Raw genomic sequence first — 18,170 nt, 5'->3', positions numbered from 1 at the left:
ACATAAAGTCTGTACCAAAACACTTGAAAAAGACTGACAACTTATTACCATTTTGAATCACAGCATCGCAAGAGAGTAACAACAGCTGCATTTTGATTCATTCATCCATTCTAGGTAATCTCCAACAATTATAAAGCTTTTAGCTTGATGGGAATCATTCAAGTCATAAAATGAGGCTGTCAGCACTGCAATATATACACTGTATTATTCCAAAGCTTTACCTTGCATAAAAGTCCTCATGATCCAGAATCTCCTGGAAGAACTGGAACTGGTACAGATACAACAGCAGTAAGTGGACCCCGCTGAACACCAGCAGGACCAACCGGAACCGCCTGTACGACTGCCCCAGCCCGCGATAACACGCCCACCAGGTGGCAATAAACAAAAATGAAAGAAAATACACCGCAGAGATAACAGACGGATGGGCTATCCCAGCCACGCCCAAAAATAAAATTGCTATGACATCGCCAAGATCCTGTATGTACTGTTGGTAGGACACCTTTTTGTGACTGAGAAGTGAACTTCTGCGTACTGGTTGCTGGGGGTCTGAAGGTCTGAGGGGAGGGTTAAGTTTCCAACACACTATAAATGTTATTAAAGAGATTGTGAACATGGCGACATCGGGGACTAAGAGACGGGCGATGTTGAGAACATTGGCCTCGTCCACCCTGAAAAAAAGATTGAAAAAGTTATTTCTGTTCTTTTATTAAATAAATCGTGTGTGTATGTGCACACGCGTATATGTATGTATACTATATTGAGCAACAAGCATCTACAACTATATCACACCGTTTCAAATATCATAATATTGAATGAGATGTTCAACTTTATAAGAAAATTGACTGCAGTTTGTCACCTTTGAAATCCAAACTGGCGAAGTATTTTTTCTTCTTGTGAACCTGAAGTTTTAAAGATGAGCCACAATATACATTAAAAAAATAAATAAGTATTTTCAACACTATATATACTATTTTCAAAACAATATACAACCTATTCAAATGTAACATCAAATGTGAAAGACAAAAACATTTTATATCTTTATCTAACATCTGTCTACTAAAGGTAAATCAAAGATTTTCTCAAATACTTTTACAATATGCAGATTGGGGGATATGATTTGCAATATGATTATTTCAGCCTGGTTGAATCCAGTGATGTTTTAAAAGGAACTCAAGGAAGTATTTAAACAATTTTTTATGATAAGACATCTGAGCCATTATTCTCATATTTTAAAAAACAAACCCTTCCAGTCACTGTGACGATCACATTACCCAGGGTCACTCATATAAACTGGTTGAGTGGAAAACAAACACAGTTCCTTGTCAAAGTCAGTCTTATATATTCATTTGAGTCAAAACATGGCTGAATGCAGCTTTAGACTGTTAACTTGGGTGAGCAGTCAATATAACAGCCTATTTTAAGAAATAGCCTGTCGTTACAACTCCTCTATTCCCAGATAAATAGCACATCATCCATACAAGGAAGTATTAATGGACTGGGCAATTATCCATAGCTCCAGCTTAGAAAATCTTTCCTTATTTGCTGCCAATTAGAGAAATCCCTCAGAAAAAAACCCTAGGATCGAGTGAGGGCAGGTGTCACGCGTGGGCTTCTACACTGGGTCTCAAATATCCACACACTGTGGATTGTTTGTCACATGCAGGCCCCGTAGCCAGTGGGGGTTCGGGGAGAGGGGGGGGGGTTAGAAAGAACTGCCCCTTTTGGTGGGAAAAGGTCCAATCCGGGTAAAATTTGATCTAGGTTCATGAAGTTTTTATGGAAAAAGGTTCACTTTTTCAAAAAAGAACCCCCCTTTTGAAATTGCTGTCTACGGGCCTGACATGTCATCAGTTCTTATTGCGGAATTTTTTTATTTCATGAATTAATCAATTATTATAATTGGTTTACAAATCAAATGTTTCCATGTCATTTTCATAAGGCAATATCTATTTTTGTGTTTGCTTTTCATTTAGTTAAAACATCAACAGATGCTTAAAGCTGTAAACTTTCCATACACCCTGTTTTCAGTTTTTTCTTTGAACCAGTGCTTTCCAACGTTTGTGTAATAGACATTTTCATTTCCAAATGTAATAATACTCAGAACACCATTCTCTACAACTGTGCCAAGTTTCATGCTTTCAAGTTTATGTGCATGATTAACCGTTTTTATCCGCACCATCCTACTTGACAAAAACACCACTGTACAAAAATATTCGCCATTTCAGATGATGACGAGGCATGCTGATCACACTTCTAGATGAAAGGTTTTTAATTTTAAACGCAGGATTTATTACAATGAGTTGTGTTATAAGTACTTACTTCATGCAGCTCAAACCTCAAAGGGATAACAACTCTTTGTAAGATAAAATAATTCATTGTAAACAACAAAGAAATCTAATAAATTCCATTTTACCATCGAAACGGCAGTTTTGGAATTATTCTGAAATCTGTGCTTGCCATCAAACCAAGTGAACCTTCACAGATGGCTACCTTCTTAAGAGTTTATTACAAAAAATTTTTTTTTAAATCTAATTGACTACCTTGGAATGTCAGAACAGATTCATTAACCATTGGTGAGCAAGGGAGCATCGTTGTTTACCCCAGGAAAATCCATTTTATGCAACTTTCTCACCAAAATGAAGAGTTGTCATCCCTTTAAACACTTGCCAGTATATTCAAGCCTTTTAGGGAACTTTCCCACAGATATTTGGATTGATCTATCTCCCTGGGGAGTCTCACTAAATTGCTATCAAACTAACTGGCTTAAACATCTGTCATGCCTAGTTAAACTGTTAGGGGGTTATTATCTTTCCCCCTAGCTGATTCGGTAGGTGTGACAGACATTTAAGCCTCTTGAGCTGATAGTAATTTAGCGTGAACCCCCAGGGAGATAGATCAGGTTGATCCAGATGGATCGATCTAAGTATGGGAACCCAGTTTTAGAAAGCGGTCCACCCCTGTATACTCACAGTTTGGTAAAATAGCACCATAAGGTTCCCCATGAGCTTTTGCATATACAGCTAGGAATATTTGAAATATAATCTGAAATATTAAGGCTATGGAACTCAGCGCAAGGACTGCTCTAAGGTATCGCCCTGTATGCCCTGCAATTATGAAAAAGAAAAACATATTATATATTGGTGTGACTGATAAAAAAACAAACTAAAATTGTAATCAGAAAAAGAAATTTTTAATTTTCTTTTAGAAAATAAATTTATTTTATATATTGCAAAGATAATATTATTATTTATATTATTCAAATAATCTTTTTAACTTTATTCAGTCTCAAATGCGCCTCTCAAAATTTTCCTTAACATCCATGGATTGGCTGATCTTACCTGCCATGTGCTTCTGCGATGGCGTATGCAGCAGTGGCAGCACCAACAGCAGACATGCGTACACAAATGACAGCCCATTGTAACGAAAAATTACAGCTGAAATTAAATAATTGAGACTTTACAATAAAAATGTAAACAGTGTATTCCAATAAGAGTCATCAGAAATATGCCTCAGCACTTCAAACTACCAACTTTGAATATTATATATTTTATAATAGGAAACATTTTCCAAAAATCAAATATTAATTTTCTGATAAATTATTTTGAATATTTTTCATGAAGTGGGTATCTCTAGAATACTCTTTTGTCAGGTCACAATACTTAATTGTTAGACTGTTCAAAGCAGAATTCTTAAAAATAAATAAAACAATAAATAAATATATAAATATATATTGTCCAAGTAAGGAATTTGTTCTAGAAACATATCAGCTGTACTGTCAGTCGGGCAAACGACAGTACAAACCACAAGTTGACCCAAATTACTCAGTAAATATACATCACATGCCAAATGCTCACTCCTACAACTGATTTGAGATACTGAGGTAGGGCAGGTCCCCCAATTTGTATAATATAATGACTTGCAGAGTCACGTGATTCAAGGCGTGATCATGTCATCAAGTCCAACTCGGACTGAAAATGCCTTAAATATTGTCAACAGACCCTTCCTCATTATTGCATATTGTGAAATTTGGAATTCTTAGCCATATTAAGAGTTCATATATGAACTAGTTATATTGGTCTATTTAAAGTCCTAATTAGTCCTGATGTGAATATGTATGAACTTTGAAATAATAAAGCAAATCTTCATCACAAGATCTTATTTCCGGTTTCTTTTTCTTTATGAATGATCCACGTCATTGAGTGCCCAACCCATACTGGAATATCAATTTTCATCACAAGGCGCTATTTGAGAGTGAATTTTTATGTTTTTATCCCCAAACAACCTAGTCGTATACTTCTGAGTTCACTCAGTCTCCAGCCGTGTTAAGACCAGGGCTAAATCAGACTGGAAATAGGGTTAATTCATATCAATTCCATCAATGAAATAAGGATTTTAAAATTGTTTGAAGCACACATGTTCTCTCTCTCTCTCTCTCTCTCTCTCTCTCTCTCTCTCAATACATCAGCTTATTTCTTATTATTTTTCACAAAGTCAATTTAAAATAAAGCTGAGCACACCAGAAGTTTTGCTTCTCAATCGATCCGTAAAAAGATGAAAGCTAGCTCACTTCTGTGCAGCATGTTGCCATGAAATAAACTGTGATGTTGTCCACAGCATGCATCCTTACCTGCCAGTAAAGTGATAGGAAGCAACACATTGTACAGCAAGAAGCAGACCAGTCTTTTTGTGTTCATTAACATATTGGAAAGTTTACAGACACACCAGTGTCCTCTCTGTTAAGGTATATCCATAGTTGTTATTCACGGCAACTCATCTCTGTTCATTCTGGAAAGAGAAAAGTATACATGTACTTGTATTTACATTTCTTCTCACAATGGAAGATAATTTTAAAAAGAAAAACATTCAAGAGTCCTATGCAGCCATTATCTTCACTGATGCTCCTAACAGAAATTCCACATGTCAATCCTAAGTAGAAAGGTGTAAATGCAACAAGAAGCAACAATACTTCTTATGATTCATCTCTGCTGAAATATGATTCTTATACAAAGATGCACAATGTCCACTATCATTAACAGTGCAGATATCACTCTCATTCAAAGAAATTCTTCAAATTTGCCCAAATATCAAGAAAAAGCATTTTTTTATGTCCATGCTTCTCAGAAAGCTCTCAATTCACCTATACCAATCTTCTTGCCTCTATATCTCCTAAATCTGACTTCAAGAACTCTGCTACTAAATCCTCCTTAAATGACAGGAATAAACATTCCACAGCCATCCCTATTTCTTAGAATTAATTCCACTGCAATACTACTACTGAAGCAAAGAAAAATTCAGTCAAAAATGTCATGTCTACTCTTTTATCATCCAATAATGCTTCTTACTCATTCAACTGAAAAAAAATCACCAGGGCAAAATTTCATATTCAAAAGAAACTCTCCTATTTCAGAACGAGAAAAGGTATTATGAAAGCAGAAAGGGGAAGAAAATTATTTTATCACATGGCAGCCATAAAATCTCCCTGCCTCCCAAGGGAAACAATTTCACAGAACAAAATAGTTCAATGGCCTCCGTAAGAGATAGAACTGCACCAGGCAATGATTAACATCTATTGTTCACAGAGCATGGACTGAAAGTTCTAGCACTTTACTGACTGCAGATATTATTAACCAATGTCAAACTCCTAGCTTATCCCACCATAAATTTTTTTATAGTCACTTACAAAAACATACTTTCTGTTGTCAGAATCCAACTTTCAACTTTCAAACCTTTTAAATAATCTTTTTATAGTTTAAACCAACAAAACACCATTTGGCAAAGTATATTTTTCAAATATTGCTCAACTTTTTTGAGAAATCCCCACATCATATCCAAAGTGGTAATTTATACTTACCACAAATATTTGCAAAGTGCTATTGCTGATTAATGTCTTGGTTTTAAAACACACTGGGCATTGAACGCATCATTATGCCCAGGGGGGCTAAGACTTGCAAGGTACTGTACCTGCCTGTATCTTGAAACTGCCAGTACCTTAAAACTGCCTTTACCTTGACACTGCCTGTAAATTGAAACTGCCAGTACCTTAAAACTGCCTTTACCTTAACACTGCCTGTACCTTGAAACTGTCAGTACCTTAAAACTGCCTTTACCTTGACACTGCCTGTACCTTGAAACTGCCAGTACCTTGAAACTGCCTTTACCTTGACACTGCCTGTACCTTGAAACTGTCAGTACCTTAAAACTGCCTTTACCTTGACACTGCCTGTACCTTGAAACTGTCAGTACCTTAAAACTGCCTTTACCTTGACACTGCCTGTACCTTGAAACTCCCTGTACCTCGAAACTTCCTGTACCTTGGAACTGCCAGTACCTTAAAACTGCCTTTACCTTGACACTGCCTGTACCTCAAAACTGCCAGTACCTTGAAACTGTCAGTACCTTAAAACTGCCTTTACCTTGACACTGCCAGTACCTTAAAACTGCCTTTACCTTGACACTGCCAGTACCTTAAAACTGCCAGTACCTTGGAACTGCCAGTACCTTGGAACTGCCTTTACCTTGACACTGCCAGTACCTTAAAACTGCCTTTACCTTGACACTGCCAGTACCTTAAAACTGCCTTTACCTTGACACTGCCAGTACCTTAAAACTGCCTTTACCTTGACACTGCCAGTACCTTAAAACTGCCTTTACCTTGACACTGCCAGTACCTTAAAACTGCCTTTACCTTGACACTGCCAGTACCTTAAAACTGCCAGTACCTTGGAACTACCTGTACCTTGGAACTGCTAACAAATACCTTGAAGGTACAAAAGATTTACAACCAGTTTTATAAGAAGACATTCGGCACATAGGTTTCACTTTCAGTCAAAACCAGGTTAGGATGACCTCATTCAGTCAGTATTACTTTGCTGAGCAGCAGATTCTTTAATTATGTTTGTAACCACAGACAGGTAATCAAATCTAATTAGAAGCTTGCAAGTGCATGCATTTAGGTGTGCATGTATAGCTTAGGACTAAGAAGGCTGTCTACTACGTTATATCAATTAGACACAACCCCATTGCGACTCCCTTCTACTGATGGCAAGAATATGTTAAATATTGTTCTCTGATCTATAGTAAGGCAATTCCTGAAAAAATTGAGGTTAATACCCTTACAGACTCCCAGGCACCCAGCTGTACTTTTTGCCAGAGGTGTCTATGATTCTAAAAGTCCAATTTCCCAATAAATACTGGCTTAGTTGAACAGGCATGAATCTCCCCCTCATTGAATCATTGTATTTGATAGCTATTTAATCTCCTGGCAACCTGTTATGGTTAGTGCACCCAATATTGGACCAAATGAAATAATGATATCTCTCCTTGCTGCATATTTGTCACACTATTTTATAACTAGGATGCAAAATGTCTTCTATCCTAGTTTAAAAAGATGATTGGGCATTCCCAAATATCTGTTTGTAGATGGGGTCAGTATGGAAATCTATCATCATTTTTTAAAAAAACTGGGTACCAAAATTCATCAATATTTTTATAGTGATATGTCTTTTATTGGCGGAATGTTTGCAATTTGTCAGTCTGTGTATCACTATATTACACTAAGTCCGTCAGAACAAGACAGAGAAATATATTAACAGATTTCTCATGTGCAAAACTACATCATAGATAGTTTTTATATTGCTATAAAAGATATGAAATGGATAATTACTGGGAAAAGTATGGCAGCTGCCAAGCACAGAATTGCCATCTAATGGATACAGGACCCTGACCAGAAGTCAATTCTCATTTCAGTGCCCCATAATTATTACCTAAATAGATCAAAGTCTCTCATAGCCAATTCAACTGATCTACAGTTTCTGAAATTGATTAAAATTTAGCATCATGACTGTAGTAGTGTTTACCAGCTATTTGTCATTTTAGACTTGAGTGCATTGCTGATGATTTCACTGAACACTTGCATAATTCATATGAGATGTGGTTTTCCAGCACAAAGCACACAACATGGAATATAAATCTGCCACAGCACTTCATGTAATATCGCAGAAACCATACACGATGTTATTACTTACTGAAAGACTTGGTGTCATATTAGTTACCTGTAGACACCGGTTTTAACTTTAAGGCTGAAAACTGCATTATAGCTTGATAAAGAAAAAGTGGCAATGGGATATGTATATGTATATATTCTGAAAATTGGGAATTAAGTCCAGACTGAGTGGAAATAGCCAAAGTAAACAGTGCATGTATCCATCCAGGTCTTTTCTGAAAAAAAAAACCTTCCTCTATAATGTAACCATCCAGATTTACACCTCGAGACTCCTCATTAGTAATGACAACCTTCAATTCTCACAAGCAAAGAGCAATAATTCATAAATAATTCACCACATTGGAAAACATGCAGCAAGTGTTAATACAAAATACAGTGTTTTTTTTTTTTTATATAAGCGAGGGTGGCATCTAATCTGTGCAATATCTTATTGCTTACAAGTACCTGTATATGTGGCTAATTTTAGTGACAGAATTTCCTAGTCAGTCGGCCAACTGACCGGTTACTTGCCCTGCCTCTGTCTGACTTCTGGTTAACCTCTGTCTGACCATCTTCTTCCTAGTGACTCTGGTGCCACAGACCAATGTACAAGTCTACACAACAAATATGCCGTATGTTATATGTGCAAGACACCTTGCCAAAGATGCACACGACTGGTTTTTCCTCAAGCCTCTAGTGGTTTTAGCTATATCTGCAGGCTGTTAAATAATACATGTGCAGCATAATTACCTACACTCCTACGTAGAAAATACACTTTTTTCTTTTCAGAAATTTCAAATGCTTTGCTTTTGTTCCAATTTATCCCATTTTTTTTTCAAAATTCCATTTTTTTATAACTCTCAAAAACACCCTGGCATAAACCCAGCTCAATTTTAAGAACTTGCAGATCATAAAAGCAGTGTTCATAGGATTAGGAGAGAAAACTATTTCAGACATTAACTCTATCAACAACCTTTCAATCTTATATTCTATTCATTTTGTTCACAATGTATTTTTTTAATCATTGAACAATATGAAATTATATTCTGCACCTATTCACACTCCCCCCCCCACCCCACCAACCACCCACTGAGACTATTTCAACCATCTCCTTTTCGAGTACTGTAATCCAGCTAGCTGCAGAAATGCCACTCATCAAATAAAGTACTAATGCAGTACATTGCAGATTGGTATGATTTATAAAGAGAAAAACTTTCCAACTCCGTACTAGAGCTTACTTTTCAGCATCATCAAAGTACCAGCATTACCACGATCCTTTACAGACCTAACCCACATCGTTCCTGTATGACATCTAGTCTGAACACACCTGCTTTCTGTGTTCAGTAATTACATCAAATCAAAGCCGTCAGATTTAGATCAAAATGCGTGGTCAACTCACATAAAATTGTTTCATATTTGAGCCTAAAAGTTGTACAGTAATCAAAATCTGAATCCATCAGAATTCAATCAGAAGAATTACCAATAGCTTTAACAATAATAATGCCTTTTTTCTTCCTACTTTTTTGGTTAATTTACCACTGACTAAATGCAAAATGTGAAAAGTTTGGTTTCTACAATAAATAAAGAAAGAAAGAAGTAATAGACTGAAAGATTTAAATCATACTAATAGATGCCTGAACTGACCTACGACCAGTAAGTTTTCTCAACCCAGTTGAAACTCTATCCTTCATCATTTGCATATGTGGAGGTGGTGTTGGTGACAAAAGACAATTTCCAACATACATACTATAGAACTGAAACATTGCTTGCAAATCAAACTGTAGTTTTAACCCAGAAAAATAATCTCAACAAAAAACAATCAACGTTGGGTAAATAATTCCATTTCTGTCAGATCTGTCAGTCAATTTTACTGATGCAGTACTGAATCCATCAAATAAAAAAAAAAAACTCAAGCAGTGATAGCCCAAAGTGTTGTAACTTACCGAAAAACAACACTAATTTGGTAGGACGTGGGATCAGAATCATTTTCCCCAAGCAGTTGTGTCTGACAGTAATAACTGATAACACTAAAAATATGCCTCAGACCTCTCAAAGGAAAATGAGTGTAAGTCAGAAATTGTAGTTTTCAGAAACAACAACAAAAAAAAAAAAAAAAAAAAAAAAGATATGCAAAATAAAATAAACAAAACATATTGCATATAGTGTGGTGTTTGAAATTTAACGATTATCACCATAATTCTTTTTAGCCATAGAATAATTTTTTCTATCCCATTTATGCTTAAGATAGGAAGGGGAGAGAGATATTTGAAATTTCCCTTGCTTCAGTGATTTGAAATTTCTTTCGTGACAATGGAAACCAAGGACAGTAGAATACATCTGCTAACAAGAAAATATCAGGTTTCATTTTAAGTAACACTCAGCTGAGACTGGATCCTTGCACAACTTGCTGAGAAATCATCCCTATTTTCTTAGGGCACATTCCCAATTAAACTATCACTCCATGAAGATCAATCCAACTCTGTGGGGATACTTCCTGAAATGAGAATACAATCAGATTAACAGATAAACATGCCTCCTCTTGTTTAATCACCAGCTATTTTGTATTCTACTCAACTCCTGGAGGAGGCATGTTAATCTGATTGCATTCAGCAAGAGTCAACATAGAGTTGGATAGATCGTCATAGAATGATAATTTCATTGGGAATGAGCTCTAAGACATTGACTTAAAACTACTCTTTCTAAATGGGCATCAATATGGCCACCAGCTTCAAATCCACTGGAAACTCATGCCATTATTGACAACTTAAAAGTTCTTGGTGACAGATAACACCTGATTACAAATGGAAAAGTCTTCAAAAGTACCGTACATCAATATGCTAGATATATAACACGCAATATCACTGCACTGAGTTGACTCTAGGCTATGACGCTAATATGCTAGACAGGCCAGATAGATAACAAAACGCAGATCATGCATGATTTCGAACCTCTATTTTCACATCACCCATCACTTGATGTGTGTGTGTGTGTGTGTGTGTGTGTGGGGGGGGGGGGGGGGGCGAACCATTTTCTTACTGAGATTAAGCTTTCAAAATAATTTCGGCTACACCAGATGGAGGCACTTAACGATGCCTAAAACAGACTGCTGTTAATTACGTTATTCACTTTTTTATTACATGGGCTATCTATCATGTTGCTGTCAGTGTCAACGTTCTATTCCTGTCTGTGTAAGTGCAGTTCTATGCATAGTTTTGGTTATCAATATCTCTAAATATGGACAGCAGGTCTATTTTTATTACTGTATCCAAATAACACCTAAAATAAAAGCATTCATAGGCAGACAAGCAAAGAATGCCTAAACACATTGCACTCTTCCTACATTGGAGCAGATTGAATTATTTATATATTTCCCAGAACATTTTTACAGCTACACTTATACAAAATACATAGGCCATACTTATACAAATGATTACAAAGGAGTTAAGAATTAGTGTATTCTGTTACAACAACACATATGTATGTATTCATTGGACATCAAAAATATAGTCAACCAAATATTAGGGGGAGGTTGGGAAATGAAACTCCTTTCCAACAAAGAAATGTTCCCAAGAATACAGGCCATGGAGAGAGCATGCTATACTAGTAGGCTATATAGAGTTGGCACTGCTGCCCATACAGAAACCACGCAAGCAGTGAATGAGAGGAGATTACAATGGGGTTCTAGGAAATCTGGCCTGACATTATCATCAGAGCATGGTAATATGCAGACAGTTTTAGACTGGGTTCCCATACTTAGACCGATCCATCTGGATCGACCTAACTCCCTGGGGGTTCATGCTAAATTTCTATCAGCTCAAGAGGCTTAAAATATCTGCCATGCCTACCGAATCAGCTAGGGGTAAAGATAATTACCTTCTAACAGCTTTACTAGGCATGACAGACGTTTAAGCCAGTTACTAGTAGTTGGATAGCAATTTAGTGAGACTCCCCAGGGAGAAAGATCGATCCAAATATCTGTGAGAATGGTCCTTTAATGTACTAGTGCACAGACAATACGGATGGGGAGAGTTATCAAGAGAGTCGTCATACAAATAGAATTATCACCTCATAGGGATTAACTGAGCGTAAGTGTTACATACTGCATGCTGCAGGTTTTAACCTCAAAATGACTGTATTGGGCTTATCAGTAAATCAACCTCAAGCCAACCCCTTCCAAAAAATTAAATACAAATAAAAATAAATAAATTAGATTAAATAAAATAATAAATAAAATACAAACATTCTGTCCTTTGTAGACTGTAACCAAATCAACAGGTCAAAGAGCAAGGTCAAGGTCAGAAACCTTTCTGGTCAGACATCTAATCTGGATTAACAGATAAATAAGTTTGATAACATGACATCATAAATGCAAAAACCCTACTATATGTCAACAGCCATCTACATATATATTACCAGATAATATTTTGGCTGGGGCTGACAGAAACCACGACCCTTTAAAAATATTTTCATGTACTTCCAAAATATTGAAAATATTGAATATATATGAACACTGAATTTGTACCAAGTTCATAAATTAGATCTATATCTCTATCTTGCTATGCATCAAACAGAAAATCAGAAAAGTGGACAAAAAGAAAGATTTAAGTCAATGTATAACCTTCCCCTTTGTGGTGGTGGTGGGAGAAAAAAAAAACACCACCCTTATCTGAAAAAACTTTCATAACAGAACCAAAAACACACTTCCATAGACTGCCACATGGCACATCCACTTAGTGCTGCCATATCGAGCCATCTGCACCCAGGAGCAGATCAATATCCAGATCTTGTAGCCTCTCAAGCAAGACACAAAACAATCAATTCTCTACACAGGTCAGGCTCCCTACTGGGAATGACTAGTTCTAGTGGTATCCCTGGCCTATCTCAGCACTGGTAGGGATGGGCCAGCTGGGTACCTTTGAAATGGGTAACTTTGGCCCATTCAAATCCTTAAAGAAGTGCTTGGGGGGACCCCAGTAGGTTTCAGAACCAACTTGGTCAAATTTCTCAACAGAAGTTCATTTGAAAGTTTGTCTTTACGTTACAACGAAAAATATTTGCCTACCTGGATTTAGGATAATATTTGCTACAGTCAACTAAAACAAGAGATAAAATGTTCTAAATTATTTTTTCTTTTTTTTTAAATTTGTTCTGGTGTGTGTGTGTGTGTGTGTGTGTGTGTGTGTGTGTGTGTGTGCAACAGCCACAATACCTTCATACACATTATAAGTGAACTACTAATGACTCACCTTGGTCATAATAGAATTCATAGTCTTTAAGTTCAAAAAAAAATTTGGCCCAAGTTCCTTTGTGAAATGGTGCCCCTAGAGCCTGAAGAGTTTTTGCCCAATTATACAACCCAATTCTTTTGCTTACATTTTCATGTAACTTCCTAATGAAAATATTGAAAATCAGCTGGTATCACTATTATCCAGTCTGCACATTCCACAATAATCAATTATATATCGATGTGTCTTGATTTCCAATATTTACTTGCATGCTGAATTTGAAAGTGCCTTTGTAATTACTCTCTCTTATATTTATTTGTTTGCTTTATGGTGTAATAGTCACACAGATAGAAAAACTGAAAGAAAATCACAGCACTGAACCATGCACATATTTCTATAAGAAAAATATTAGAAGCGAGAGTAGAACTTGTTTAGTTTTCATCACAGCTCATTGCACGACAGCAGAATTAATTCCAATTGATTTGTACACCTCTCGTCAAGAACTGCCAGTAAATAATTGGTAATTACACAACAACTGTTGTATTACACGACTATTGCATGTTGGCATGCTGTTCAGCTAAATGGTCTCGTATAATGAAAACATTTGATTTTTTTTTTTCATTTTTGGCTGTGCCAGGATCAGTAAATGTAGATTGATAATTATACACATAAATGTAAAATTGACTATGCAAAATCAGTTAAATAGCACTTTATAAAGGATTACTAGTAACTTACCATTATATATATTATATTAATAATATTAATTTAGTTGCAGCCTTGAATAAAAGAAGCCCTTCCACCAGAAAAAGATCTTCCCACTGGCTACAGGCCTCGGTTGACAAAACTAAATATCAAGCTTCAGGCACCAGCGAAACAGTAAATTAAGTGACTTTATATAATATAATACTGTACTTGGTGCAACCAATCTTTGAAAATCACCTGAAATGATTGCCTTCTTACCACAGTAAGTCAGTGGTCCCATGGCTTAACTCACAGTACAGGTGGGTGGGGCAAATGAGGGATTAGTTGCCTTCTGTGGTGATATAACCATGATAAGACGTCGTGAAGATTGGTAGTATGTTGAATGGTGGTTGGTTGTACAAAATCGAATTTTTCTATTATTTTCATTGATCTCTCTTAGAAGCTATTTTCATTGATCTCTCTTAGAAGATCAATCATCTTACAGCCTCCACGAAAGAGATAACATACTAGTACTGGCCCCCATTCATTTGATAATCACTATGTCATTGAGATAAGTGGAAAGACTATCATCATATTTCATTTGCCAGGTATGTCCTCAGGACGAAAACAGCTGATACCAATAAACAGGAACAAACTGGCTCTCTAAACTAGAGGATGGGGGAAGCTTTCCAGAGCATCAATGCCCATTCAACACTTTTCTTCTGCTTTTATCAAAAAGGGGGTTATGAGTGATCATGAATCCTTGCTCATGAACCAGTCTGTATGAACCAGTGATCATGAACTGGTGCTTGTAAACCAGTGATCATGAACTGGTGCTTGTGAACCAGTGATCATGAACTGGTGCTTGTAAACCAGTGATCATGAACTGGTGCTTGTAAACCAGTGATCATGAACTGGTGTTTGTGAACCAGTGATCATGAACTGGTGCTTGAGAACCAGTGATCATGAACTGGTGTTTGAGAACCAGTGATTATGAACAAGTCATTGAGCGGTTCAGAACAAATGCTCCATGGACTAACTGATTCGCATGTGGAGTTGTTGGGTGACCATTACGAGATTAGTGGCATGACTTTTAAGTCAGTTGGCCATATTTAGTCCGTGGATGTATTAGTTAATCAACTTGTTCTGAATGTGATCTCTGTGAACCAATGATCATGAACCTGTTTCGGGAACCAGTGATCATGAACTGGTGGTTGATCATGAACATGAATCAGTGAAGGTCATACAATCAGACCTAGATCACCTGGTAGTCTAGATCAGGTCAGGGCAGGATTAGGAACAACTTAAAAATCTTTACACCTACTAATGTGCATCCAATCCCCTGGACACTTGGCACAGGGATTATTGTCTACATTGAGGTATTACACATGGCATGGGTTTGATACATTGTTTCAGCTGTGGAGTTCCTTTTTAAGAATCAAACTTTCCATCCCTTTTTTAGGTGTGGGGCAGCAAAATATATGATATTAGTTATAGCTAAATTTGCTGACCTTAATACTGCTGTAGTATAGAGGGCATTCACAACAGATGATCCTTGGATCTACAGTTCCACAGATCAAATATATAGCAGACCTTACATGAAAGAAGAGCCGACTAATCCCCTGATGATCTCCCGACCTCCACACGCACCGTTCTTGCATGGATCTAGCAAATAAACTGCAGGGTCGTGACTTCATCTGTTTACAAGTAATGGCATGTCCAGAGGCGGGGAGACCATCAGGGGATAAGTCGGCTCTTCATGAAGGGTCGACCATATTTGATCTGTAGATCAAAGTATCACCTGTTGTGAATACCCTCAAACATTCATTACATTACTAGTAATTGAAGACATGAATGGTGACTTCCCCATGATTCCAAATGTTTGATCTCCACAAGCCGGGTTCCTATCTATTTTCCATGATATAGTACTTGGAAATGCGCCATAAATGTTTCTGTATGAACGTCAGGAATGTTGAGAGAGCAACTAAGGTGCAATTACATGTCCCATGTGATTTGTTATGAGATCCTGAACTGGACACCATTTGGAAAATGTATGTGCTTTTTTTTCTGGAAAAAAAATATCATCAAACTCTATGTTCATCCAATTACAGCAATTACATGTACATCTCTCATTGCTGAACATAACAAGGAACATTTTTATTTTCTGAAAAGTTGAATCCAATACAATGAGACCCAGTTATGTGCATAATATATGATTGGTGAAAAGCTGTTGACCTAAAAAGCACAGGTAGTAATAAATCCAATTTTGCCAGTTTTTTGCATCATGAAATTAATTTCCTTATTAGGTCTGTGTAAAATTAGGTAGTCTACGCTGCAATTGCAAAAGTGGACATCATAATGAAATATATACAGTAACATAGTGTCTTTCACAGAAATTCTCACTACTTACAATTTCTCTCACTCATTTATTTACATTTTGCCTCAAGATCCATAAATATATAAACCATAAGTACTACACTATATATGTGACACATATGCCTTACTTGACCCAATATATATTATCAGACAAATGATCACAAAGAAAACATCATTTTGGAAATGCAGGATAATATAGCTAAATCATAATAATCGGAAATTTGTTCAAATTTGCTGATTAATAATTGCATTAATGGAGCTCAAGAAATATCATGTAATGTACTGTACATGTACAGTACATGGTTAGATTACACTGTGTATGTGTAAACTGTAATGCCATGCTTACAATTTGACTTCAAAATGCATCTTTAAGACAATTGTGTGGTGTATTTCACCTATGTTTATCTAGCTGCTAACACAGTGATGGTTATATGTAAGACAGTAATATAGGTATATACTACAACTGTTATAACAACCCCTTTTCACAGCACACCTGTTCATGTGTACACCTAATGCTATACTAATTGCACCATGACTGGCCTGAGGCTGCAATTAAATCCTCAGTTATAATGGAAGAAACTATTAATACTAATTAGTGATTTTTGCCCAGTCTACCCAACCTGTATCAGGGGCGGATTGACGCCGTCTTCTGGGTCTTCCGGAAGAGGGCCACATTTTAAAGTTTGCATTGACGGGTACATCTAATTTTTTCAGTCAGAAGATGGTCAAAAATAGAGAAAAGATCAACAAAGATAATTGGGAAGACTGTCAAAAAATATCTCTGGATACACCCTTGCATATGAAGTGCATTGTATAGAAAATCCCCTTACTTTTACTATTAATTCTAAAGATCTATAAGTATCATTATTCCTTATTCCACAGCAGCCGGTTCCTTGTAAAACACCTGCCAGCTGTGTACATACTCAGGCTGCCTCAGGTGTTAACCACAACATTCAATATGATGACTTAATGGGTGGCTACAGCTGAAGATCTTGTCCCATGTTATCATATTAATTATGTTTGCAAACATAACCTGTAAGATAAATTCATAAGGCCTTGTTTTTTCTTTAATTTTTATTATTTTTCTAACTGAAAAGTACAAAATGAGCCACCCCTCCCCCCCTTGGCAGTCCAACCCTGTTCAGAAGGCTGGCTGATGAGCCTCTTCCTTCCCCACCCCTTTAGACCCCCTCTGTTCTTCCCTTCAGCCTCTACCCCACACCTCCTAGACATGGCACTGGCACTATAACCTATAGCTAGTTCTATATCAGACAGCCAGAAGAGAAGAGTCATACTGAGAACAGTCGTCCCAACTTGGATGTAAACATGCCTTAAGATTTTCTTCACCATGAACTGGCCCAGAAGGAAAAGAAAAAAAAAACAATAATTGAGATTTCTAACCCAATATTTCATGTTTACAATTTATAGAATTTATACAATTATTCATCATTTTTCTCTCCCACTGTCATAACCAGATCTCTTTGGGTAATTAAAAATCAATCTATCTTAATGACCCACATACATGCTATGTCCAGTAATTAAATTTTCCAACACTAACATTTGCTTACCAAAATGGTCAGACAGTATAAACCCTTTTATTATACATGTTACATTTTCAAAGTCAACGTACCATTAGGGGGGAGGGGAGGGAGTCCTTCAAGTCATCAGGTCAGCAGCAGTCACTTCCAATCATAGTCTCAATGTGTACAAGCCCTATTCAATGATTTCTATTTATAAGCCAATTTAAACATCAAACCAAGTTACACAGCATCATGCCAGTAAAATGGGCTGTCAGTGATATCTGCATGAAGTAATTCAATCAACCTCCCATTTTGAAACTGAATGCATTTGAAGCGGTACATGGGTTGACCAACACCATAGAGGAGTCCAGAGAGACTTGTTGATGT

The 18,170-nt window shown here is 36.7% G+C and overlaps 1 protein-coding gene across 10 annotated transcripts in view; it reads right to left on the bottom strand.

Moving 5' to 3' along the window:
- The window catches only part of LOC106169197 (piezo-type mechanosensitive ion channel component 1), an 81,572-nt gene that overhangs the window by 60,473 nt on the left and 2,929 nt on the right, over nt 1-18,170 (bottom strand). For all 10 annotated transcript variants that reach the window (XM_087012143.1, XM_087012140.1, XM_087012144.1 and 7 more), the window contains exons 2-6: nt 4,628-4,785; nt 3,339-3,434; nt 2,970-3,104; nt 857-899; nt 222-668 (exon numbers count right to left, since the gene is read on the bottom strand). In XM_087012143.1, coding sequence (XP_086868269.1) covers nt 222-668; nt 857-899; nt 2,970-3,104; nt 3,339-3,434; nt 4,628-4,700 — 794 coding nt within the window. In that variant the 5' untranslated portion in view covers nt 4,701-4,785. The remainder of the gene's footprint in view (nt 1-221; nt 669-856; nt 900-2,969; nt 3,105-3,338; nt 3,435-4,627; nt 4,786-18,170) is intronic.

The sequence above is a fragment of the Lingula anatina genome, chromosome 4 (genome assembly GCF_051362555.1).
Source record: "Lingula anatina isolate TDL-2025a chromosome 4, LinAna3.0, whole genome shotgun sequence".
Lineage (NCBI taxonomy): Eukaryota > Metazoa > Brachiopoda > Lingulata > Lingulida > Lingulidae > Lingula > Lingula anatina.
The sequence above is the reverse complement of the archived record's forward strand: the minus strand, read 5'-3'. Positions and strand labels throughout refer to the sequence as shown.